General features: G+C 42.3%; 1 protein-coding gene across 1 annotated transcript in view; it reads left to right on the top strand.

Moving 5' to 3' along the window:
• Positions 1 to 25,240, top strand: part of HHAT (hedgehog acyltransferase) — a 640,126-nt gene extending 614,886 nt beyond the window's left edge. The window contains exon 11 of the mRNA XM_064273239.1: positions 23,222 to 25,240. Coding sequence (XP_064129309.1) covers positions 23,222 to 23,313 — 92 coding nt within the window. The 3' untranslated portion in view covers positions 23,314 to 25,240. The remainder of the gene's footprint in view (positions 1 to 23,221) is intronic.
• The last annotated feature ends 1,700 nt before the right edge of the window (positions 25,241 to 26,940 follow it).

The following is a 26,940-nucleotide window of genomic DNA, read 5'->3' as shown; positions in this document are numbered from 1 at the left end:
TTGTGTAAATGAAACAACCACATTCTCCCATCTCCACATCCAACCTCTGGGCTCCTTGTTTACCAAACACGCATTGATGCTGCACCCCAAACACAGCTGAAATCCAGGTGTGTGTCTGTGTCTGAAGCCTCCTTGCCTTCCCCTGCTCCCTGAGTCCACTGAGGAGCAGGTGTTGACAGGAGGTTCCCAGGCATCTGTGTCTGAGGCTACAGGAGGCTTCAAGGCCAGACAGCTGCACTCTGAACCCCAGGAAAGTAACTGGCTATAGTGAGCCGAATAGTGTCCTCCCAAATCTGTGTTCACCTGTAACCTCAGAGTGTGACCTTATTTGGAAGTAGCATTTTTTTTAGATGCACCTAGTTAAGGATCTTGAGAAGAAATTATCCTGGATTTAGGATGGGCCCTGAATCCATGAGTGTCCTTCTAAGGACAGAAAAGAACATACAGAGGCTGTGTGAAGTGATACAGCTGCAAGCCAGGGAATGCTTGGGGCCACTAGCAGGTGGAAGGGGCAAGGAAGAATACCCCACCTAGAGACTTCAGGGAGAGCATGACTGTGCCACTACCTTGATTTTGGACTTCCACCCTCCAGAACTGTGAAAGAATAGAGTTCTGTTGTACCCTCCAGCTTGGTACCTTGTTATGGCAGCCAGAGGAACCTAATATATTGAGTGCCTAGCAGACCAGAGCTGTACCCTCTGCTCACCTCAATTCTCTTGCCTGTAGGACCTGGGGAATTCTCCTGTCATATCAGTGTAAAGAGCAAGTCGAAAACAGGAGTTAAGAACAAGACCAGGGCAGGGCCAAGATGATGAAGTAGTCGGATGCTTCTGATAGTCCCTCTTACAACAAAGACCTGAAAAAACAAGTGATTTGCTTATATATATGACAAGCTAGGAGCCCTGAACATCAAAGGCAAAGTTAAGAAATCAGACTGAGTAGGAGGGGAGGGAGAGATGGTTCAGAAGCAGTAAGGAGTTGCCAGACCTGACTTGGCGGGAACCAGCGTCCCAAGCCCCGATGCCCTGGCATGACCACAGTGGGGCTGGTGGTAGCATTTGGGACACGGTTACTTCAGCAAAAGAGGGTGAGCAAGTGGTGCAGGCCCAATCCCCTGGCGCAACCATGGCACAGCTGGTGGTAGCATTTGGGATGCAGTTTCCTTAGCCACAGAGAGCCAGTGGCACAGTCTACTCACGCCTCTGGAATCAGCAAAAAACAGTGCTGTCAGCATAAGATAAGTGCTTGCATCTAGTTTGCCACATGGATCTAATAGCTTCCCTTTCAAAAGAACTCTGTCCCATTTATTTGATCCCTCCTTCCTCTGCCCCAAGCCTCGAGCTGCCTTCAGTGACAATCGATTTCCCTGGGCCTGAGATAGGTTCTGCTGCGCACGATGAGCCATTTCCCTGGCCTTGGAGAAGGAACAAATTAAAAAATGTGGGAAAAATAATCTGCCGGCTCCCCTAAGCTGAGAACATAGGGCAAAAGTGGCTCTTGTTCAGGCACAAGTGGTCCAAAGATTTTGAATGTCTTTCACTCCTGCATGGACCCATGTGGCCCCATTTCAGCAACTAGGCCCTTGTTGTCACATTGCAAGGGTGCATATGCCTGAGGTCTGACTTTAACTGTTTCAGCTGTGTGGTGGAGAGGCTGGTTTTTGATGTTTGACACCTCTCTGACTATTAAGCAGGGTCCTCACCTACCCACATCAGGGCCTGGGGCCTGATGGCTCCACCCACACCACCCATCCACCCATGACAGAGGTCCAAGGATAAGTGGTGTCTCCCAGTCCTTACAGTTAAAAGCGCTGTGTGCCTATAGTACCACTGCAGAGCCCACCCACCTGTGTGCTCTAGAGAACAGATATGCGCCTTCCTCACAGACACTTGGGGGAAGGTTTTCAGCCTGCTGCCTTGCTCAGAGTGTGACCCCCTGCTGCAGCCAGAAACCTGCGCATACACCAATCACCCCTGCTGCTCTAAGACTGTAGGTGAAAGCCTGCACCACACACTTGGTGATCTACCTGGACACCTGAGCTGAATCTATACAAGAAAAGTGGACGGACTCCTAGGCTCATATACCTGGTAACAGCTCTAGCCATCTGGTGACAGGATATTAGAGCTTCAAAGGCTCCAATAATCAAGCTAACTCACTCAAGCAGCCTACTTGGGTATATCAAAACAAAACAAAGCAAGAGCTATGACACAGTAAGCAAACATAAAATTAACTAATACAATAACTTATAGATGGCTTGGAAACAACAGTTGATACCAAATCACATAGAAGCAGATCACTGCAACAAGCTCCCAGAACAAAGAATCAAGGAATCTTCCAGATGAAGATGTATTCCCAGAATTACAAGGTGTAGAATACAAAAGATTAATATACAGAACTCTTCAAGACATCAGGAACGGATCAGGCAAAACACAAAACAAGCCAAGGAACACACATATAAAGCAGTTGAGGGAATTAAGAACATCATTCAAGAGCATAATGAAAAATTTAGTAGGCTGCAAGAATACATAGACAGCAATCAGAAATTCAGAAGATTAATAATAGAATTACAGAAGTAGACAACTCAATAGAAAGTCAGATTAGCAGAATTGAGGAACAGGAAGTCAGAATTAGTGAGACTGAAGATAAAATACTTGGCAAAATATATTTGAAGAAAAATCAGATAAAAGAATTAAAAAAAAATGAAGAAACCCTAAGAATTATGTGGGACTCTCTCAAGAGAATTAAACTATGAATGATTAGAGTACCAGAACAGTGAGAGAAAACAGAAAATGCAGAGAGAATTGTTGAAGATCTGCTGGCAGAAAAATTCTCTGATATCATGAAAGATGAGAAGATAAAGATGCTCATCAAATCCCACACAAGGTAGATCCCAAAAGAATGTCACCAAGACATATTATAATCAAACTTGCCAAAACCAAAGATAGAGGGAGAATTTTAAAAGCAGCTAGGGATAAGCAAAAAGTCACCTACAAAGGAGAGTCAGTAAGACTAAGCTCTGACTGCTCAGCAGAAACCATGCAGGCAAGAAGGCAATGGGATGACATATATAAAGCCTTGAAGGAAAAAAATTGCCAGCCAAGAATCATATATCCAACAAAATTGTCTCTCAAATATGAAGGCAAATTTAGGACATTTCCAGATAAACACAAGTTTAGGGAGTTTACAAAAACCAAACCAAAACTAAAACAAAAAGTAAAGGGAGTCCTCTGGTTAGAAAATCAATAACATCAGATAACAACCCAAGACTAGAACACAGGACAGAGAAACTAGATGTCAGTCCAGATAGGGAAATCACAAAAATAAATCAAGGTTAAAAAAAAAAAAGCTCAAAACAGGGAAACAGAGACATCATTATGTAAAAAATGACAACATTAAATCAATAAAGAGGAACTAAAAAATGTATTCATAGATCTTTCATATGGATAGGAAGGCAAGGCAATATAGAGAGATAAAAGTTTGGTTTAGACTTAGAAAAATAGGGGTAAATAATAAGGTAGTCACAAAGGAGACTAACAATTCTACACAGCAAAATAAAATACAAGAAAAACTACTCAGCACAAAAAATTAAGTGGAAAAAAGAAATTGTCAACAACACACCAAAAAAAAGACACCAAAATGACAACACTAAACTCATACCCATATATCCAGTGCCGTCAACTAAACTCATACCTATCCATAATTATGCTGAATGTAAATGGACTAAATGCACTGATAAAGAGACAGAGAGTTGCGGAATGGATTAAAAAACACCATCTATCTATATGTTCCAACAAGAGACACACCTTAGACTTAAAGACACAAACAAACTAAAACTCAAAGGATGGAAAAAATATGTCAAGCAAACAGCAATCAAAATAGAGCAGGAGTGGCAATACTAATTTCAGACAAAATAGCCTTTAAAGTAAAATTCACCATAAAGGATAAGGAAGTACACTATATAATGATTAAAGGGACAACATAGCAGGAGGGAAGAAACCCTGGTAGCGCAGTGGTTAAGTGCTACGGCTGCTAACCAAAGGGTTGGCAGTTCGAATCTACCAGGTGCTCCTTGGAAACTCTATGGGGAAGTTCTACTCTGTTCTACAGGGTCGCTATGATTCGGAATTGACTTGATGGCATGGGGTTTGGTTTTTGGGTTTTGGTATAGCAGGAGATATTACCAAAATAAATATTTATGCACCCAACGACAGGGCTTCAAGATACACAAAACAAACTCTAACAGCATTGAAAAGTGAGATAGCTCCATGATAATAGTAGGAGACTTCAACACACCACTTTCAGTGAAGGACAGAACATCCAGAAAGAAGCTCAATAAAGACACAGAAGATCTAAATGCCACAATCAACCAACTTGACCTCATAGACATATACAGAACACTCCACCCAACAGCAGCCAAATATACTTTCTTTTCCAACACACAGAACATTCTCTAGAAGAAACCACATATTAGTTCATAAAGCCTTAAGAGAATCCAAAAGATCGAAATATTACAAAGCATCTTGTCTGACCATAAAGCCATAAAACTAGAAATCAATTAACAGAAAAAGCAGGGAAAAGAAATCAAACATATGGAAACTGAACAACACCTTGCTCAAAAATGACTGGATTATAGAAGAAATTAAGGATGGAATAAAGAAATTCATAGACTCAAATGAGAATGAAAACACTTCCTATCAGAATCTTTGGGACACAGCTAAAGCAGTGATCAGAGGTCAATTTATAGCAATACATGGACACATCCAAAAAGAAGGAAGGGCCAAAATCAAAGTATTATCCCTACAACTCAAACAAATAGAGAACAGCAAAAGAAGCCCTCGGGCATTTTGCTGAGTGAAATTAGTCAGTTGCAAAAGGACAAATGTTGTATGAGACCACTATTATAAGAACTCTAGAAAAAAAGTAAACACAGAAGAAAATATTCTTTGATGCTTATGAGGGGAGGGAGGGAGGGGATATTCACTAATTAGATAAAAAAAAAAAAAAGGTGAAGGGAAAGACAACACACAATACAGGAGAGGTCAGCACAACTGGACTAAACCAAAAGCAAAGAAGCTTCTTGAATGCAACCAAATGCTTTGAAGGCCAAAGTAGCAGGGACACGGGTTTGGGGACCTTGGTTTCAGGGGATATCTAGGTCAATTGGCATAACAAAATATATTAAGATATGTTCTGCATCCCACTTTGGTGAGAGGCATCTGGGGTCTTAAATGCTACTAAGAGGCCATCTAAGATGCATCAATTGGTCTCAACCCATCTGGAGCAAAGGAGAATGAAGAACAACAAAGATATATGGTAAAGATGAGCCCAAGAGACAGAAAGGGCCACATAAACCAGAGACTACATCAGCTTGAGATCGGGAGAACTAGATGGTGCCTGGCTACCACTGATCACTGCCCTGACAGGGAACACAGCAGAGAATCCCTGATGGAGCAGGAGAACAGTGGGATGCAGATCTCAAATTCTTGTAAAAAGACCAGACAGACTTAATGGTCTGACTGAGATTAGAGGGGCCCTGGAGTTCTTAGTTTCCGGACCCTTTGTTAGCCCAAGACTGGAACCATTCCTGAAGCCAGCTCTTCAGACAGGGATTGGACTGAACTATAAGATAGAAAATGATACTGGTGAGGAGAGAGCTTCTTGGCTCAAGTAGGCACATGAGACTATGTGGGAAACTCCTGTCTGAAGGCAAGATGAGAAGGCAGAGGAGGACAGGAGCTGGTTGAATGGACATGAGAAATACAGGGTGGAGAGGAGGAATGTGCTGTCTCATTAGGGGGAGAGCAGCTAGGAGTACATAGCAAGGTGTGTATAACTTTTGTATGAGAGACTGACTTGATCTGTAAACTTTCACTTAAAGCACAATACAAAAAAAAAAAAAAATATATACCAGGGCTTGACTTCCCTGTTGTCATGCTTATTGTGGTAGAGAAAATTTCCATGTCCTCTTATCACCATTATTGCTGCCTTTCTTAGTGCCTACCATGGGCCAGGCACTGTGCTGGTCTTAACATCATTGCACCCAATCCTTATAAAAATAACATGGAGTAAGTTTATCCCTAGTTTTACTTTTGAGGTTTGTTAACTTGCTCATGGTAAGTGGTAGAGCTAGGATTTGAACTCAAGACTCTCCCACTTCAGAGCTTCCAAACTTAACCACTGTGCTATTCTGATGTACCTATGTCATATTAACAGCAGCTAATTATTGATAGTGATCACTGGTGGTGCAGTGGCTAAAGTTCTCAGCTGCTAACCAAAAGGTCTGCAGGTTGTACCCACCAGCCACTATACAGTAGAAAGGTGTGGCAGTCTGCTTCCGTAAAGATTTATAGCCTTGGAAATCCTATGGGGCAGTTCTACTCTGTCCTATAGGGTCACTATGATTGGAATCTACTCAGTGGCAGTGGGTAGCAATTGATAAAGCAATAACAGAGCCTGCCAGAGTTATGCTAACTTTCAGTGGCTCCCTATGGCCTCTTCCCCACCCCAGCCCCTGCCCCTATCCCACCTGCCCCCTCCCTGTGCCACAGCCACATCCTATGGTCCCGCTTCCTTGGATGGCCTGCTAGGTTCCCAATTCAGGTGTTCCCTGGAACCTTGTCCCTGTCCTTTTATATCTGACAAACTCTTGCTCATTCCACGTGGTCCAGGTTCAATGTGCTCTGTACACATCATTATCTAACACTTACTACATGGATCATAAATCCTAGGGATGTGTGTTTGTCTTTCCCGAGCTGGAGCGGGAGCACCTTTGATACAGGACGAGATCTTTCTATTTTAACACGTAGAATCTTCCAAAACACTTCTCACTCTCAAAAGATCCCAATAAATATTTGAATGAGTGAAACATGTAGAAGACATGGAGATCATTAAGTAACAAATTTTCAGGAGGAACGCCTGTGTCTTAGGCTGGATTCTCTAGAGAAGCAAAACGGTGAAGCGTATATATAAGTCCCAAGAACTGACAAGCCAAATGCAGAACCCAGAGCAGATCAAAAGCCTATGAGCTTTGCCGGAAAGTCCACATATATTGGATACAGGCCACAACCCCAAGGAAACTCCCCTTTAGCTGCAGATCCCATCATGGAGGTGGCCACATTATATTAGATCTCATCATGTAGGTGATTGCACCGTTATATGACTGCCAAACTACATCATAACTGCCAAACCACTGAGAATCGTGGCTCAGCCAAGTTGACACACAACCTTAACCATCACAGTCCACCTATTGTCAACTTGGCACCTGAATACCTCTCCATAAACCATACATGATCTTTGAATAAAGACAATTATGAAGTCGTACTTGCACCTGACACGCTACAACTAATATGCGTACAACCAAAAACAAAGAAAACAAAAATATTTGATGCACACATACAAGGAAGAAATACTCATAACAATTACAGTCTTCGTTTCTGCAACTGGTCACGTGGTTTTAACTGGTATTCAGAACTACCTTCTTCCACCACCCATTCCATATCTCCTTTGCCTTCCACAAGCAACTCAGCGGGCCGTGGTTGTTTGCCTGGTGGGGTGAACCAAACCTTCATGCCTGAAGAGTCTGGGCCATAAGTAGTCATGTTGGAATTGGGTTGCTGTAGTTTTCCATGGTATTACTAAGAGACACCCTAAAGAATCTCCTGCTTTCCCAACATACTCTTCTTTACCTCCACTATGTAATATCAATCTGATTTCCTCTTGGTAATCAGGATCAATCACACCAGCCAATATGATAACTCCCTTCTTTGCCAGCTGATCCAAAGGCATAAGGAGCCCAAAGTGGCTAGGTGGCATTCTTAACTTAAATTTCCATAGAATCAGTGATGTGTGTCTAGGTGATTGCATTTCTCCCTTTGGAACTAAGACCTCTAGATCTCCAGAGCATAGGGTCTCAGACACAGGAAGCAAATATCTTGTGAGTGGGTCACTCGGGGTAATAGTGAGTGGTGCTATACCCATTTCCACCATTTGATTCCTGGACCCATGAATTCTGGCTGTGAGAGAAACAGCACCATACATTGGATGCCGTTTTAGAGCATATACAGCCTCCTGAAGAGCATTGCCCCAACCCTGCAAGCTATTGCCACCTAGCTGGTGCCATAGTTGTGTCTATAGAAGGCCAAATACATCGTCCTATTGAGCCAGCTGCTTCAGGATGATGGGGAACATGTTAAGACCAGTGAATTCCATGAGCATGAGCCCACTGCTGTACTTCATTTGCTGTAAAGTGAGTCCCTTGATCTGAGGCAATGCTGTGTGGGATACCATGATGGTGGATAAGGCATTCTGTAAGTCCATGGATGATAGTTTTGGTAGAAGCATTGCATGCAGGGAAGGCAATTCCGTATCCAGAGTAAGTGTCTATTCCAGTAAGAACAAAACGTTGCCCTTTCCATGATGGAAGCAGCCCAATGTAATCAACCTGCCACCAGGTTGCTGGCTGATCACATTGAGGAATGGTGCCATATCGGGGACTCAGTGTTGGTCCCTGCTGCTGACAGATTGGACAGTGGTTGTAGCCATGTCTGCCATAGTGAGTAGAAGTCCATGTTGCTGAGCCCATGCATAATCTCACCCTTTGGTGAAAATTCACATGAGACACAAATATCTTCACTTCCTTGGCTTACTCAGAGAAGTCTACCCACATACCTCTTCCCCATACCTTCTTGTCTCCAATTTTCCAGCCATGTTCCTTCTAAGTCCCTGACCATCCAGCCAAACCATTGGCCACAGCCCATGAATCAGTATACAATTGTACATCTGGCCATTTCTCCTTCCAAGCAAAGTGCACAACCATGTACAGTGCTCAAAGTTCTGCCCGTTGGGAGGATTTCCCTTCACCACTGTCCTTCAGGGAGGTCCCAGAAAGGGGCTGTACTGCTGCCACTGTCCACTTTTGAGTGGTGACTGTGTACCACGCAGAATCATCAATGACCCAGACATGAATTTTCTCTTCCTCAGTCAACTTATCATAAGGAACTCCCCATGAGTCAATAAGTGCAGATTGGGAGATGGAAGGTAATGTGACACAAGTGGTGACCATGGGCATTTTGGCTCCTCCTCATGCAACTTACTTGTAGCTTCAGGTCCTGCTTGGGCCTGATCTCATGCATACCACTTCCATTTAATGATGGAGTGCTACTGTGCACGTCCACATTTATGGCCCTGTGGGTCAGACAACACCCAGTTCATGATAGGCATCTTAGGCCACAAGGTGACTTGATGTCCAAGGGTTAAACATTCAGTCTCTCCTAAGGCCTAGTAACACACCAAAAGCTCTTTCCCAAAAGTAGAGTAATTATCTTCAGAGGATAGCAGAGCTTTGCTCCAAAATTCTAAGGGTCTGAGCTGTGATTCCAGTTTGGGGTCTTACCAAAGACTCTAAAGAACATATCTGTCTGCCACTGACACTTCAGGCACCATTGGATCAGCTGGATCATATGGCCCAAGTGGCACAGTAACTTGCATGGCAGACTGAACCTGTGGCAGAGCCTTCTTTTGTTCTGGGCCCCATTCAAAACTAGCAGCTTTTTGAGTCATTTGTAAATACACTGGATCAATACCCTCAAAAAGAGGCATTGTGCCTCCTTTTTAGTTGTAGAAAGGGCCAGATGCAATAACTTATCCTTCTTCATTTTAGAAGGAATATCTCAACATCCCCACTCCACTGGACCTGTTGAAATTTTACTGACATGGAAGGCACTTGAATTTGTGTCAGATTAATTTCCTACCCTCTAGCACTCTAATGTTTTACCAGTAAGTTCAGAGTCATCGGTACTCTAATGTTTTACCAGTAAGTTCAGAGTCATTGACACTTCTTCCTTATTAGGTCTAGTCAGCATTATCTCATCAATGTTATGGACCAGTTTGATGCTGTGTGGAAGGGAAAGACAATCAGGTTCTTTGTGGGCTAAATTATGACATAGGGCTAGATATACCCATGAAGTAGGACACTGAAGGTATGTTGCTGGCTTTGCCAGCTGAAGGCAAACTGCTTCTAGTGATTCTTCAAAACAGGTATGGAGAAAAAGCCATTAGCCAGATCAATAGCTGCATATCAAAAAAATCAGGTACCAGGAAATGCATTAATTTGCTTAAGCAGTGAAACTACATCTGGAACAGCAGCTGCAATTGGAGTCACCACCTGGTTAAATTTGCAATAATCCACTGTCATTCTCCAAGGTCCATCTGGCGGTTTAACAGGGATGTGGTGGAAATCACCACCGTTGCATCCTTCAAGTTTGTGATGGTGGCAATAATTTCTGTAATCCCCACAGGCATGCAGTATTGCTTTTGGTTTATTGTTTTCCTAGTTAAGGGCAGTTCTCATGGCTTCCACTTGGCTTTTCCTACCATAACAGCCCTTACTCTACTTGTCAGGGCTCCAACGTAGCGGTTCTGCCAGGTGCTGAATGTCTTAGTCATCTAGTGCTGCAATAACAGAAATACCACAAGTGGATGGCTTTAACAAAGAGAAGTTTATTCTCTCATAGTCCAGTAAGCGAGAAGTCCAAATTCAGGATGCCAACTCCAGGGAAAGGCTTTCTCTCTCTGTTGGCTCTGGAGGAAGGTTCTTGTGATGTATCAGTCTTCCCTTGGTCTGGGAGCATCTTGGTGCAGGAACCTCAGGTCCAAAGGATGTACTCTGCTCCTGGCACTGCTTTCTTACTGATATGAGGTCCCCATGTCTCTCTGCTTGTGTCTCTCTTTTATATCTCAAAAGAGATTGGCTTAAGACACTACCTAATCTTGTAGATCTCATCAATATAACTGCCGCTAATCCATCTTATTACATCTCATAGTAATAGGATTTACAACACACAGGGAAATCACATCAGATGATGAAAGGGTAAACAATCATACAATACTGGGAATCATAACCTAGCCAAGTTGACAGATATTTTGGGGGGACACAATTCAATCTATGACATTCCACCCTTTGGCCCCCAAAAAATCACATCCTTGCAATGTGCATAATGTATTCACCTCATGATAGCATAGGAAAAGTCTTAACTCCAAATCCAGAATCCAAAAATTCCTCTTTTTCTGTGACATCTAGAATACAAGTTATCTGCTTCCAAAGGTACAATGACAGAACAGACACAAGCTAGTCATTTCCATTACAAATGGGAGAAACTGGAGGAAAAGAAGGGATAACAAGCACCAAGCAAGTCAGCAGAACACATTACATTACCCCTCAAAGCTTTGAAAATAATCCTCTCTTCTCTGAGACAATTTACATAATGGCCCTGCCCTTCAGACTCTAGGTATTGGCCATACTCTCTGGATTCCGAGTGGAGGCCCCTTGGCCCTGGGCTTCAGCTCCGCCTTCCAGGCTTACTGGGACAGCAAGTCTTTCCCTTGGCTTTAAGCGCACCATTCTTCTAGTCCATCCGAGTGGCGACTCCATCCTTAGAAACACCAGAGGCTGTGGGTCCACCATTTGAAATCCCAGAGGTCCTGGCCATACCTTTTGAGACTGAGGTAGCTTGGCCTCTTGTGTTCCTTGTTTCTTCAACTTCTATTTCCTGGTTTCTTGGCCTCTCAGCTCTTTGGGCCTCATGCTCACATCTGCCCTGCTGGGGCAAGTGTTTCAACTCTGTACCTCCACTGATAAGTGCCTGGAGACACCCCACCCTTCCAGTAAACTTTGCCTGGAAGGCACTCAGCTCTCTTGCTCCATCAGTGGCCAGCCTAGCTCCACCAATAAGTGCCTGGAGGCACCCCACTCCACCAGGAAGCGTGTGCACAGGCACTCAGCTCTCTTGCTCTGTGGGTCAGCTCCAGTGCTGTCTGGCACTGGTCTCCTAGTTCTGCTGCTGGTTCTGTGCTGCCGCCAGTCCTCTGCTGCTGCATCTCACCGTCTGTGCCATCTCAGTGGCAATAGTTCTCCCCACTTCCTTCTGAGTCCTCTATCCATTCACAGTTTTGAAACAAATCCACATTTTGGGTATCTGTTAGAGCAGCACCCCACTCTGAGTACCAAATTCTGTCTCAACCATCTAGTGCTTCTATAACAGAAATACCACACGTGGATGGCTTTAACAAGGAGAAGTTTATTCTCTCATAATCCAGTAGGCTAGAAGTCCGAATTCAGGGTGCTGGCTCCAGGGGAAGGCTTTCTGTGTCTATTGGCTCTGGAGGAAAGTCCTTGTGATGCATCAGCCTTCCCTTGGTCTGGGAGCATCTCCGTGCAGGAACCTCAGGTCCAAAGGATATGCTCTGCTCCCAGCACTGCTTTCTTAGTGTTATGAGGCTCCCATGTCTCTCTGCTCGCTTTTTTCTTTATATCTCATCAATATAACTGCCGCTAATCCATTTTATTACATCATAGTGATAGGATTTACAACATGTAGAGGAATCACATCAGATAATAAAATGGTAAACAATCATGCAATACTGGGAATTGACAGACATTTGGGGGGACACAGTTCAATCCATGACACTGAGTATATCCCAATTTTACATTTGGGTACTGGGGAAATAACTACAAATGGGTTCGGGGACTCACTGGGAGAAAGATTAACAGTATAAATTTTTGGCAGTGTAGTGGGGTCATTCCTCAAGGGGACCTGGCCTCCCATTCATTCAAGGGGGTGTGGATTTTTAAACTGGCTCAAATCTGGAAATTGTTTGATAGGCCATGACTCTATTCTGGCAATTTGAGTTAGACTGTTGTTGACTTGACCTAGAATTCTTCCACTTGTACAGATAAAGTATTTAGTAGATTTGTGATCTCTTTCATTCCTAGGGACACCATGACTAAGTAGCCAATGCCATAATTTCCTTTGAGTCAGACAATTTTGATTACTTCTTTGACTCCACTGTCCATTGCAGTAACGACACCCACCTTAGCTTTGTTGATTGAGCTCTGCCACTTGGCCCCTTCCACCTCGGGGTCCAGTCAGCCCCATTGTAGTTAGGTGTCTCAATTCAGTTAGTGCAGATCCCACTGTCAAATTTGACTTACATAAAATAGCAGTCGTAGCAGTCTTCAAGAATGCTGGGGCTCCCTTCAAAAATTTATTCCTCACAGTTGTGGTAAAAGATGTGTTCTCTGGGCACTCCATGAGTGGGTCTGTGGGTCTAACCTGATAAATCCACTCTAGCGGGCCATGTCCCTAAGCCTTTGGATACCTTCTTCTACAATATACCAAGGCAGATCTGATACTTCAACTTGATTTAGTGTAGGCCACTGTGTAATCCATGCTTCAGTGACCCAACCAAAGAAACCGTTAGATCCTTTCTTAACCTCTTGAGCTGAAACACGGAATGAAGAATTTGTTCTTAGTGGGCCCATATCAATAAACTCAGACTGATCCACCTGTATGTTCCTTGCACCATTATCCCACACCCTTGATAGGCATCCCCACAGATATTCCTCAGGTTTCAGTTTGGACATATTAGGAAAGTCAAGTAGTTCTTTTGGAGTGTAGCATACCTCCTCCTGGGTCACATTTTGTACTTCACCTTTTGGGGCTCACTGAGACTTAAATCTAGTTATAGGTCTAGAAGCCAAAATGGATTTTGAGGATGTGTTTTGAAAACATTCAGCATTGTCTTGTAAGGCATTTGCCTTAGGTAATGCCCCAGGCAATGATTCAGATAAGACTTTTCAGACACAGCTGGGTTAATCTCATCAGATGGGCACAGGGTGGCTAATGGTTTTACTGGAGAGGGTGGCTTAGCAGACAAAGATGGAGTAATCTCTTCAGATGGGAGAGAGAGGGCTGGTTCTGTTGGCAGGAGTGATTCAATGGAATTTAGAGAATTAGTGTCCCCATCTTCCTAATTATCTGCCCATATGTCTCCCCATCCCAAGTTTCAAGGTCCCATTTATTCCCAATTAATGCCCTCACTTTAACTTTAGACACTATTCGAGGTTGGGAATTCAGTTGGCATTGTAATTCAGCCGCTCTTATGATAAGACTCTGGGTTTGGTTTTCAGTAATATCAGCTCTGTTACTACAACAAATAAAGCTTTCTTTCAAGGCACAGGTGGAAACTTTGAGGTTGTTTATGTGGTACTTGAACTATGACCTTGAAGGCCTGAGCTCATCTCCTTCTTTCACCACTTCGTCTAGTGAAAGTAAGATCAACAAATCAGCTTCCTCATGCTTCTTATTATAACAAAATTGTAGAAAGGTATCAAAAGTGCAATCACCCAAACCCTCAACTCTCACCAATACCTGATCTATTTGTGGTGGTATTTTACATATTTCCATTGCCACATCATGCCATGGATTAGCAGTTCCCTCTTTATTACTGGAAGCACAATCATCGACACTTTTAAGACTAGCCAGACTTGAGAATCAATTTAGAAAACTCATGCTTACAATTTTGTTTCTCTAGAACCACTCTCAGTACGTAATGTCCTAGGCTGGCTTCTCTAGAGAAGTAAAATCAGTGAAGTGTGTGTTTGTGTGTTTGTGTGTTTGTATATATAGTGAGAGAGAGATTTATCTCAAGGAAATGGCTCATGTGATTGTAGTGGCTGACAAGTCCCAAGTCCATGGTTCAGGTGTCAGGCTGGAGGTTTCTCCTAACTCATGTAGCTGCAGTGGCTGATGAACCCAAGATTGACAGGTAAGATGGCAGGCTGCTGGCCCAAGTCCCAAGAACTGGAGATCAGATGCTTACAAGCTGAATGCAGTATGCAGAGCAGAGCAAAAACCAGCAAGCTTTGCCAGAAAGTCCTCATATATTGGATGCAGGCCACACCCCCAAGGAAACTCCCTTTCAACTGATTGGCTACTCCCAGCAGATCCCATCATGGAGGTGATCACATTATATCAGATCTCATCATGTAGTGATTGCATCATTCTATGACTGCCAAACTACATCATAACTACCAAACCACTGAGAATCATGGCCCAGCCAATTTTTTTTTTTTTTTTTAATTTTTATTAAGCTTCAAGTGAACATTTACCATTCCAATCAGTCTGTCACATGTAGGTTTACATACATCTTACTCCCTTCTCCCACTTGCTCTCCCCCATTGAGTCAGCCCTTACAGTCTCTCGTTTCGTGCCAATTTTACCTTCTTCCCTCTCTCTCTATCTTCCCATCCCCCCTCCAGTCAAGAGTTGCCAACACACTCTCCCGTGTCCACCTGATTTAATTAGCTCACTCTTCATCAGTATCTCTCTCCCCCCCACTGACCAGTCCTTTTCATGCCTGATGATTTGTCTTCGGGGATGGTTCCTGTCCTGTGCCATCAGAAGTTCTGGGGAGCATTGTCTCTGGGATTCCTCTAGTCGCAATCATACCATTAGGTGTGGTCTTTTAATGAGAATTTGGGGTCTGCATCCCATTGGTCTCCTGCTCCCTCAGGAGTTGTCTGTTGTGTTCCCTGACAGGGCAGACATCGATTGTGGCCGGGCACCAACTAGTTCTTCTGGTCTCAGGATATTGTAGGTCTCTGGTTCAAGTGGCCCTTTCTGTCTCTTGGGTTCTTAGTTGTCGTGTGACCTTGGTGTTCTTCCTTTGCCTTTGCTCCCGGTGGGTTGAGACCAATTAATGTATTTTAGATGGCTGCTTGTTGGCATTTAGGACCCCAGGTGCCACAATTCAAAGTGGGATGCAGAGTGTTTTCATAATAGAATTGTTTTGCCCATTGATTTAGAAGTCCTCTCAAACCAAGATCCCCAGACCCCAGCCCCTGCTTCGCTATCCTTTGAAGCTTTCATTTTATCTCAGAAACCTCTTTACTTTTAATCCTGTCCAATTAGGCTGACCTTCCTTGTTTTGAGTGTTGTCTTTCCCTTCACCCAAAGCAGTTCCCATCTACAGATTGATCAATAAAAAGCCCTCTCCCTCCCTCCCTCCCTCCCTCCCCGCTTTGTAAACACAAAAGTATGTGTTCTTTTCCGTTTTTTCTATTTCTCAAGATCTTATAATAGTGGTCTTATACAATATTTGTCCTTTTGCAACTGACTCATTTCGCTCAGCATAATGCCTTCCAGATTCCTCCATGTTATGAAATGTTTCAGAGATTCGTCACTGTTCTTTATCGATGCGTAGTATTCCATTGTGTGAATATACCACAATTTATTTACCCATTCATCCGTTGATGGACATCTTGGTTGCTTCCAGCTTTTTGCTATTGTAAACAGAGCTGCAATAAACATGGGTGTGCATATATCTGTTTGTGTGAAGGGTCTTGTATTTTTAGGGTATATTCCGAGGAGTCGGATTTCTGGGTTGTATGGTAGTTCTATTTCTAACTGTTTAAGATAACGCCAGATGGATTTCCAAAGTGGTTGTACCATTTTACAATCCCACCAGCAGTGTAAGAGAGTTCCAGTCTCTCCGCAGCCTCTCCAACATTTATTATTTTGTGTTTTTTGAATTAATGCCAGCCTAGTTGGTGTCAGATGGAATCTCATCGTAGTTTTAATTTGCATTTCTCTAATGGCTAATGATCGAGAGCATTTTCTCATGTATCTGTTGGCTGCCTGAATATCTTCCTTAGTGAAATGTGTGTTCATATCCTTTGCCCACTTCTTGATTGGGTTGTTTGTCTTTTTGTGGTTGATTTTTGACAGAATCATGTAGATTTTAGAGATCAGGCGCTGGTCTGAGATGTCATAGCTGAATATTCTTTCCCAGTCTGTAGGTGGTCTTTTTATTCTTTTGGTGAAGTCTTTAGATGAGCATAGGTGTTTGATTTTTAGGAGCTCCCAGTTATCTGGTTTCTCTTCATCATTTTTGGTAATGTTTTGTATTCTGTTTATGCCCTGTATTAGGGCTCCTAGGGTAGATCCTATTTTTTCTTCCATGATTTTTATCGTTTTAGTCTTTATGTTTAGGTCTTTGATCCACTTGGAGTTAGTTTTTGTGCATGGTGTGAGGTATGGGTCCTGTTTCATTCTTTTGCAAATGGATATCCAGTTATGCCAGCACCATTTGTTAAAAAGACTATTATTTCCCCAATTGACTGACACTGGTCCTTTGTCAAATATCAGCTGCTCATAAATGGATGGATTTATATCTGGATTCTCAATTCTGTTCCATTGGTCTATGTGCCTGTTGTTGTACCAGTACCAGGCTGTTTTGACTACTGTAGCTATATAATAGGTTCTGAAATCAGGTAGGGTGAGGCCTCCCACTTTCTTCTTCTTTTTCAGTAATGTTTTGCTTATCCGGGGGTTCTTTCCTTTCCATATGAAATTAATGATTTGTTTCTCTATTCCCTTAAAGTATGACATTGGTATTTGGATTGGAAGTGCGTTGTATGTATAAATGGCTTTTGGTAGAATAGACATTTTCACTATGTTAAGTCTTCCTATCCATGAGCAGGGTATGTTTTTCCATTTAAGTGTGTCCTTTTGAATTTCTTGTAGCAGAGTTTTATAGTTTTCTTTGTATAGGTCTTTTACATCCTTGGTAAGATTTATTCCTAAGTATTTTATCTTCTTGGGGGCTACTGTGAATGGTATTGATTTGGTTATTTCCTCTTCGGTGTTCTTTTTGTTGATATAGAGGAATCCAAGTGATTTTTGTATGTTTATTTTATATCCTGAGACTCTTCCAAACTCTTCTATTAGTTTCAGTAGTTTTCTGGAGGATTTCTTAGGGTTTTCCATGTATACTATCATGTCATCTGCAAATAGTGATAGCTTTACTTCCTCCTTACCAATCTGGATACCCTTTATTTCTTTGTCTAGCCTAATTGCCCTGGCTAGGACTTCAAGTAGGATGTTGAATAAGAGCGGTGATAAAGGGCATCCTTGTCTGGTTCCCGTTCTCAAGGGAAATGCTTCAGGTTCTCTCCATTTAGAGTGATATTGGCCGTTGGCTTTGCATATATGCCCTTTATTATGTTGAGGAATTTTCCTTCAATTCCTATTTTGGTGAGAGTTTTTATCATAAATGGGTGTTGGACTTTGTCAAATGCCTTTTCTGCATCAATTGATAAGATCATGTGGTTTTTGTCTTTTGTTTTATTTATGTGATGGATTACATTAATGGTTTTTCTGATATTAAACCAGCCTTGCATACCTGGTATAAATCCCACTTGATCGTGGTGAATTATTTTTTTGATGTGTTGTTGGATTCTATTGGCTAGAATTTTGTTAAGGATTTTTGCATCTATGTTCATGAGGGATATAGGTCTAAAATTTTCTTTTTTTGTAATGTGTTTACCTGGTTTTGGTATCAGGGAGATGGTAGCTTCATAGAATGAGTTGGGTAGTATTCCGTCTTTTTCTATACTTTGAAATACCTTCAATAGTAATGGTGTTAAGTCTTCTCTGAAGGTTTGGTAGAACTCTGCAGTGAAGCCATCTGGGCCAGGACTTTTTTTTGTTGGGAGTTTTTTGATTACCGTTTCAATCTCTTTTTTTGTTATGGGTCTATTTAGTTGTTCTATTTCTGAATGTGTTAGTTTAGGTAAGTAGTATTGTTCCAAGAATTTATCCATTTCTTCTAGGTTTTCAAATTTGTTAGAGTACAATTTTATGTAGTAATCTGATATGATTCTTTTGATTTCATTTGGTTCTGTTGTGATGTGGTCCTTCTCGTTTCTTATTCGGGTTATTTGTTTCCTTTCCTGTTTTTCTTTAGTCAGTCTAGCCAATGGTTTATCAATTTTGTTAATTTTTTCAAAGAACCAGCTTTTGGCTTTGTTAATTCTTTCAATTGTTTTTCTGTTCTCTAATTCATTTAGTTCAGCTCTAATTTTTATTATTTGTTTTCTTCGGGTGCCTGATGGATTCTTTTGTTGCTCACTTCTATTTGTTCAAGTTGTCAGGACAGTTCTCTGATTTTGGCTCTTTCTTCTTTTTGTATGTGTGCATTTATCGATATAAATTGGCCTCTGAGCACTGCTTTTGCTGTGTCCCAGAGGTTTTGATAGGAAGTATTTTCATTCTCGTTGCTTTCTAAGAATTTCCTTATTCCTTCCTTGATGTCTTCTATAACCCAGTCTTTTTTCAGGAGGGTATTGTTCATTTTCCAAGTATTTGATTTCTTTTCCCTAGTTTTTCTGTTATTGATTTCTAGCTTCATTGCCTTGTGGTCTGAGAAGATGCTTTGTAATATTTCGATGTTTTGGATTCTGGAAAGATTTGTTTTATGCCCTAATATGTGGTCTATTCTAGAGAATGTTCCATGTGCGCTAGAAAAAAAAGTATATTTTGCAGCAGTTGGGTGGAGAGTTCTGTATAAGTCAATGAGGTCAAGTTGGTTGATTGTTGTAAGTAGGTCTTCCGTGTCTCTATTGAGCTTCTTACTGGATGTCCTGTCCTTCTCCGAAAGTGGTGTGTTGAAGTCTCCTACTATAATTGTGGAGGTGTCTATCTCACTTTTCAATTCTGTTAAAATTTGATTTATGTATCTTGCAGCCCTGTCATTAGGTGCGTAAATATTTAATATGGTTATGTCTTCCTGATCAATTGTCCCTTTTATCATTATGTACTGTCCTTCTTTATCCTTTGTGGCGGATTTAAGTCTAAAGTCTATTTTGTCAGAAATTAATATTGCTACTCCTCTTCTTTTTTGCTTATTGTTTGCTTGATATATTTTTTTCCATCCTTTGAGTTTTAGTTTGTTTGTGTCTCTAAGTCTAAGGTGTGTCTCTTGTAGGCAGCATATAGATGGATCGTGTTTTTTTATCCAGTCCGTGACTCTCTGTCTCTTTATTGGTGCATTTAGTCCATTTACATTCAGCGTAATTATAGATAAGTAAGTTTTTAGTGCTGTCATTTTGATGCCTTTTCATGTGTGTTGTTGGCCATTTCATTTTTCCACATGCTTTTTTGTGCTGAGACGTTTTTCTTAGTAGCTTGTGAGATCCTCATTTTCTTAATGTTTAACTTTGTGTTTATTGAGTCGTTACGTTTTTCTTGGCTTTTTTCTTGAGTTATGGAATTGATATTCCTTTTTGTGGTTACCTTTTTATTTACCCCTATTTTTCTAAGTAAAAACCTAACTTGTGTCCTTCTATTTCGCCTTGTATCACTCTCCATCTGGCAGTTCAATGCCTCCTATATTTAGTCCCTCTTTTTGATTATTTTGATCGTTTATCTATTGATTTCCATGATTTCCTATTGTGTGTATTATTTTGTTTATTTATTTATTTTTTAGAATTAGTCTTAATTTGTTTGTTTTTGTGCTTTCCCTGTTTGAGTTGCGTTGATATCAGGACGTTCTGTTTTGTGACCTTGTATTGTGCTGGTACCTGATATTATTGGTCATCCGACCAAACAATCTCCTTTAGCATTTCTTGCAGTCTTGGTTTAGTTTTTGCAAATTCTCTAAACTTGTGTTTATCTGTAAATATCTTAATTTCTCCTTCATATTTCAGAGAGAGTTTTGCTGGATATATGATCCTTGGTTGGCAGTTTTTCTCCTTCAGTGCTCTGTATATGTCGTCCCCTTCCCTTCTTGCCTGCATGGTTTCTGCTGAGTAGTCTGAACTTATTCTTATTGATTCTCCCTTGAAGGAAACCTTTCTTTTCTCCCTGGCTGCTTTTAAAATTTTCTGTTTGTCTTTGGTTTTGGCAAGTTTGATGATGATATGTCTTGGTGTTTTTCTTTTTGGATCAATCTTAAATGGGGTTCGATGAGCATCTTGGATAGATATCCTTTCTTCTTTCATGATGTCAGGGAAGTTTTGTGTCAGGAGTTCTTCAACTATTTTCTCTGTGTTTTCTGTCCCCCCTCCCTGTTCTGGGACTCCAATCACTCGCAAGTTATCCTTCTTGATAGAGTCCCACATGATTCTTAGGGTTTCTTCATTTTTTTTAATTCTTTTATCTGATTTTTTTTCAGCTATGTTGGTGTTGTTTCCCTGGTCCTCCAGAAGTCCCAGTCTACATTCTAATTGCTCGAGTCTCCTCCTCTGACTTTCTATTGCGTTGTCAAATTCTGTAATTTTATTGTTAATCTTTTGGATTTCTACATGCTGTCTCTCTATGGATTCTTGCAACTTGTTAATTTTTCCACTATGTTCTTGAATAATCTTTTTGAGTTCTTCAACAGTTTTATCAGTGTGTTCCTTGGCTTTTTCTGCATTTATCCTAATTTCATTTGTGATATCTTTAAGCATTCTGTAAATTAGTTTTTTATATTCTGTATCTGATAATTCCAGGATTGTATCTTCATTTGGGAAAGATTTTGATTCTTTTGTTTGGGGGGTTGGAGAAGCTGTCATGGTCTGTTTCTTTATGTGGTTTGATATGGACTGCTGTCTCCAAGCCATCACTGGGAAACTAGATTTTCCAAGTAGTCAGCTAAAAAAAAATGCAGTCAGATCCCTATCTGAATTCTCTCTCTGGCTCCGGGTATTCGTATGTTAATGGGGTCGCCTGGGGAGGGTGGGGGAGGGATCTGAGAGCTAGGAGTGTAGCACCACAGAATATAGAGCTGAACACCACGTTCACGCTCCGCCCCCGTTCGCCAAAATCCGGGCTGGACGGGTCCCTGGCTAGGACACTGCTTTCCTTACTCGGAAACCAGTCACTTCCTCCTGGGGACTTCCTCCGGTGCGCGGCACCGCTCGTGGGCACTGGGTGGGCGTTTCCTGCATGAACGGGTGGGCCCGCCCCCAGGGTCTATTCAGGCGATTATAATTAGGTCCCGTGGTCACGCCCCGCCTGCGCGCGTGCCCAAATCCCAGCGGGATGACTTCCGGGTTGAGACGCTGCTTTCCCCGTTCCGGAACCAGTCACTTCCTCCCGGGGACTTCTCCTTCCGGAGCGCCACACCTCTCGCGTGAACTGGTTTGGCGTCACCTGCACGGCCAGGTGGGCCCGCCCCCTGGGTCAATTCGGGGCAATAAAAATGGACTCCGCGTTCACGCCCCGCTCGTGCGTGCGCCCAAGCCCCGGCAGGACGGCACCCCGTCTGGGACGCTACTTTCTGCGCTTCGGGACCAATCAGTTCCTCCCGGGGACTTCTCCTTCCGGTGTGCCACACCTCTCGCGCAAACTGGGAGGGCGTCACTCGCACGACCAGGTGGTCCCGCCCCCTGGGTCAATTCAGGGTAATAAAAATGGACCCCGCGCTTATGCCCCGCCCGCGCGCGCGCACGCCCAGATCCCAGCGGAATGGCTCCCCATCTGGGATGCTGCTTTCCCTGTTTTGAGACCAGACACTTCCGGGGATTTCTCCCTCTGGTGTGCCGTGCCACACGCGCGGACTGGGTGTGCGTCCTCCCGCACGAACGTGTGGGCCCCGCCCTGGGGTCACTTTAGGGAAATATAGTTGACCCCCCCCCGCTCGCGCCCCGTCGGCTTCTCGCCTGACTCCCGGCGGGACGGCACCCCAGCTGGGACGCTGTTCTCCCCCCTCCCAGATCAGTCACTGCCTCCCGGGTGCTTCTCCCTCCGGCTGCGCCCCTACGCCGCCCGCGTCAACCTGCTAGACTTCCTCCCGGGATGGGTTCGGGGGGGAAGGGGTGGGCCCCCTTTCTGTGCTGTCTGCCCCCCTGGGCTCTGCCCCAGATCGAGCTCCGAAGGTCACCTGCCTGGTGCGCTGGCTCCTAGTTCTGAAAACGGTCGCTGTCTGCCCGTATTTGTTCGTTTTCCGTCTCTAAGTCTGTGCTTGTTGTTCAGAGTTCGTAGATTGTTATGTATGTGATCGATTCCCTTGTTTTTCCAAGTCTTTGTTGCAAGAGGGATCCGCGGTAGCGTCCACCTAGTCCGCCATCTTGGCCCCCCCCGGCCCAGCCAATTTGACACACAAGGTTAACGACCACAGCCTGTGAATTAAATTACAAAAAAAAAAAGAATGTCAGATACTCTAAGATAAGTACTTATAGAAGCAACCACTGAAAACTGAGTTTCGAAAGTAAATATTTAATTTAGGTCCTCTCTTCTGTGTGCTTACAAATGGCACTGGGTTCAATATAATGGTCAGTGTTTTGATATTTACTATGGGACTCATGGACTTTTAAAATTATTATTAACTGCTTTAGTCTTCTAAATATGTATCCTTTAAAAACGTCCCTTATTTCACAACACGATTTGCTTTTGTGGTAGTACATTCTTCATTTTATGCTGAACCCAACGGGAATGTAGGATTCAACTTGCTGGAGTTCCCATGACAGTAGACTTTCCAGGAGGAATGTGTCTTATTGTATAAACTGAGGCCTGTGTTGATTTTCATGTCACCAAAGGGGAACAGCATGCATGCGCCCACAGGATTTCCCATCCCAGGCATTTCTAATCGCTCTCCCATCTCCTTTTCTCTCTTGTAGGCTGGCCGTGGGTGACTCTCTCTGTCCTGGGATTCCTGTACTGCTACTCCCATGTGGGTATTGCCTGGGCCCAGACATACGCCATAGACTAATGCTGCTGGGCCCTAGGCCAGGCTTTGCTGCCAACCTCCAAGGCAAATGGTGCTTCACCCTGACTTCACCCGCCAAGACAATTTCCAAAAGACCAGTGTAGTTGGAGTTTGATCATGGTAGTTTGGCCTATTCATCTTCTGTTCAAGTTACATCACTGCAAGACTAGAAGCTCCAGCTCTCACTGAAAATTTACAGAAAATGTTCTAGCTATGGGGACTTAGAGATAATCTATCCCAACCCCACCATTTTCCTGTTGTATAAGCAGAGATTTAGAGCAATAGCGTATCATGCTCAGGTGTACACAGTGACACCTTGGTCTTGAACTCAGTCCCACAGGCCCTTTGGGTTGTTCTTTCTTTATCAGGAATTAAATATGGCACTTCTTGATCAAGGCAAGCCTTTCTTCCACTGGACAATATTTCTGAAGACTTTTGATGATTTTTAAGCTATTCCTTCCCCATGTCCTGTGTTGCAGTCTCTAGAACCCATAATAGGATTTGATGCTTCCTACATTTACTTCAGCTCCTCAGCAGGGAGATAACAAAGGCAGGCCTGTGTTTCTAATTACCCAGTGAGAGAAGATGGAAGCTGTCCTGTGACATTCCAAGGAGTTAGTACCCAGGGAGTCCTGTTATTTGAACTTAACCAAGGTATGCTAGATCTGGCCATATAATTCCTGAGACTTGCCAAGTAGTATAAATATGGTAGTTCTCCTACCTAACAGTTGATTGTTTCACAATAAAGAAGCAGAATTATTTAAAAAAAAAAAAAAAAAGGAATAGTTTATCTATACATTGGTGCTATCAAGCAATTTACAAAAGGCACAGTGGTTTTTTGTGGTTTTCTCTACTCTGTTCATGGAAGTTCCAGTAGTCATCTTCATATACACTCAGTGGTTTATATTGTTTTGTTTCGTATCAAATAAAATGGAGCTTCTTCTATCACATAGACAATTCATATGTTTCATAGAATTGTTTTGAACATTTTTTGAGGAAAATATTTAAAATCTAAACAAATTTATATCAACTCTTGATTTTTTCATTTCTCTAGAAAGCTGCTGGACAGGCCACCAGTGGCTACAATTGGTTGATAATTCTGAATACTTCCGTTTGGCTTTGAGTTTTTGAGGAGTGAAGGGACTTTAAAAATTTGAATCCATAGTGTATCCAAGTATGAGAGAACTTATAACGTCTCATCACATAGATCATAGATTAAATTATTACTGAGTGAAAGGCTGACTTGGACATCATCTAAGCCACACAGTCTTATATTTGTTACATGGTATTGTCCTTGTGCACTGGCTGTGGTTATCAACAAAACAAGATTTAAACTCCAAGAGTGCAGGACCAGTTCTTTTGGGAGGGGGCCAGATGTTGACAACCTAGATGGGCACACAACATGTTTGCTGAATCAAAGTTCAGGGGCCAGAGAGGGGTGGGTAGAATAGCACAGCAGCAGCCTCAGCAGCTGAATTAAAGGAAAGAGAGACCCAGGGTAGGTGATTCTAGGGGCCTGGGGAGTTTGAAGGAGGAGCAAGGCTTGGGGAAAGAGTGAGCACTCAAATGAATGTAGTAAACTTCATGAGCTAATACTAATTCAGGACTTGTGTTGAGCCAGAGAGAGTTTGGCTGAAGTTAAGCTGGAAGAGAAGGACTCGGTAAGGAAAAAAGGAGCGCAAGGTGATTGTAAGGAAGTGTCTAATGTACATATGTATATAAATAATACAAAAGTTTTTGAGCTCTTCCAAAGACACCATTTATATAAGACAGAGGCTTACTCACTGAACTATATCAGAAGAGTCAGTGGATATATTGGAAAGTAATAATCCTGAATTTTTTTCTAGACTATCGTACAATTCAGAGTGGTTCTTGCAACTTAGTAAGTTATCAGTGTGTTTTGCTATACATTTGAGGCTTGATTAACTAACGTGGGTTATCTAAAAAAAAAAAAATTTTTTTTTTTTTTTTTTTATCTAGGACCCTTGTTTTCCCAATTTAACTTCTCACTTCACCCCAACTGTAATATGAAAATGACAGTACTTTGCTCTTTGTGCATATGAAATAAAATCTCAGAGTTATTTTAAATGAAAGACCTTCAGGTGCCTGGGCAGATAGCAGTCCAGCTGACAGACACATCGCTTTCCACAGCCATCAGTTTCAAGCCCTGGGCAGTTTCAAATGTGGTACTGGGAAAGGACTAGGTAAGTCCCAAAGTCATTTCCAGCCCCGGGTCCTCCGAGTCCAGCCCAGCTCTGAGAATAAGTTGAAGGGCTCTAAGCACAATCGTCAAGACTATTGGCAAGTTGGGCAGCGAGACATCTGGAGGACATCTCAGCCTCAGTCATTCTCATTGATTCTTGGGGACCATGCAAGAATACTTGCAAGTATTTTATTATTTCTTGCAATTACTTTCTTTGAAGTGACAGCAGAAAATCTTTTGTTCTATTAAGGACAACAGACCTAGAGAGAAAATATATCAATTATGCTTATAATTGTGTAATGATCTATATATTGGGAGTATAGTAATTGAGTTGGGGGGGGAGTTTCCCTTTATAGAAGTTGAGACTGCTCACTTTGCTTATTTTAAATAATAATATAAATGTTCCATAAATACAATACCAAACCAAACTCGTTGCCGTCAAGTTGATTCTGACTCATAGCAGCCCTATAGGACAGAGTAGAACTGCCCCATTGGGTTTCCAAGGAGGGGCTGGTGGATTTGAACTGCGAACATTCGCTTAGCAGCCAAACGCTTAACCACTGGAGCCACATAAGTTAAGCAAAATATAACGGGTTGAATTTTTTAGTCAGTGTACCAGAATGTGTCCACACAATAGAGTCACCTTCAGTGTAGTCAAAGAAGAAGCCATATTATTTGGGAAAGCCTCTTAGGCCTTTCTTCCAAAAATATTGTTTTTATTTAAAAAAAAAAAAAAAAAAAACCTCTTAATAGTTGTAACCCATTTGGGACACAATAGTATGTATTACTTGCCTTCGTCTCACTACTTCTGTTGACTAGTTACAAAGATCATATTCACAAATAGAGATTTTTCATCACTGCGACTATCTAAATGATATGTTTAGTGCTTTATCAGGTGACACTTTTGAAATTAACATCAATCCTTTGTAATTTTAAGCATTATCACCCTTAAATTATTGTTACCATGCCTTCCTTTTCTGCAATGCAATTAAATAAAAGGAGGTGAGGGAAGGTTTGTTAAAAATACTGTATTTGTACATGGCCCTATGAGATCAAGCAGAGGCCTGAATTTGGCTTATAGATCACAGATTCCTCAGCCCTGAATTAGGTTAGACTGTCTGTAAAAAGGAAAGTGTCGTTTTCAAATGGGTATGAAATAATTCAAGTTGGCAGTATTTGCAGAACCTTGTCATGATCAAGAAGCAGTACCTATTAAAACAACAGCAGAACCAAAGTGCTATTGTATAGGACTAGGGGCAAGCAGTCCTCTACCTGAATGGCTCATGAGACCATCGATGAACATAGATCAGAGGTCACATTGCTGACACCAAGGCAGTCAGTGACATTTTTCATACTATGTTTTAACTGGCAGGGAAGCATTAATATGTTTTATACAAATTTCCATGCAAATTGTAAAAGTTCACTTC

Source organism: Loxodonta africana, chromosome 20 (assembly GCF_030014295.1).
Source record: "Loxodonta africana isolate mLoxAfr1 chromosome 20, mLoxAfr1.hap2, whole genome shotgun sequence".
Lineage (NCBI taxonomy): Eukaryota > Metazoa > Chordata > Mammalia > Proboscidea > Elephantidae > Loxodonta > Loxodonta africana.
This window is presented reverse-complemented; position numbering and strand designations above follow the sequence as displayed.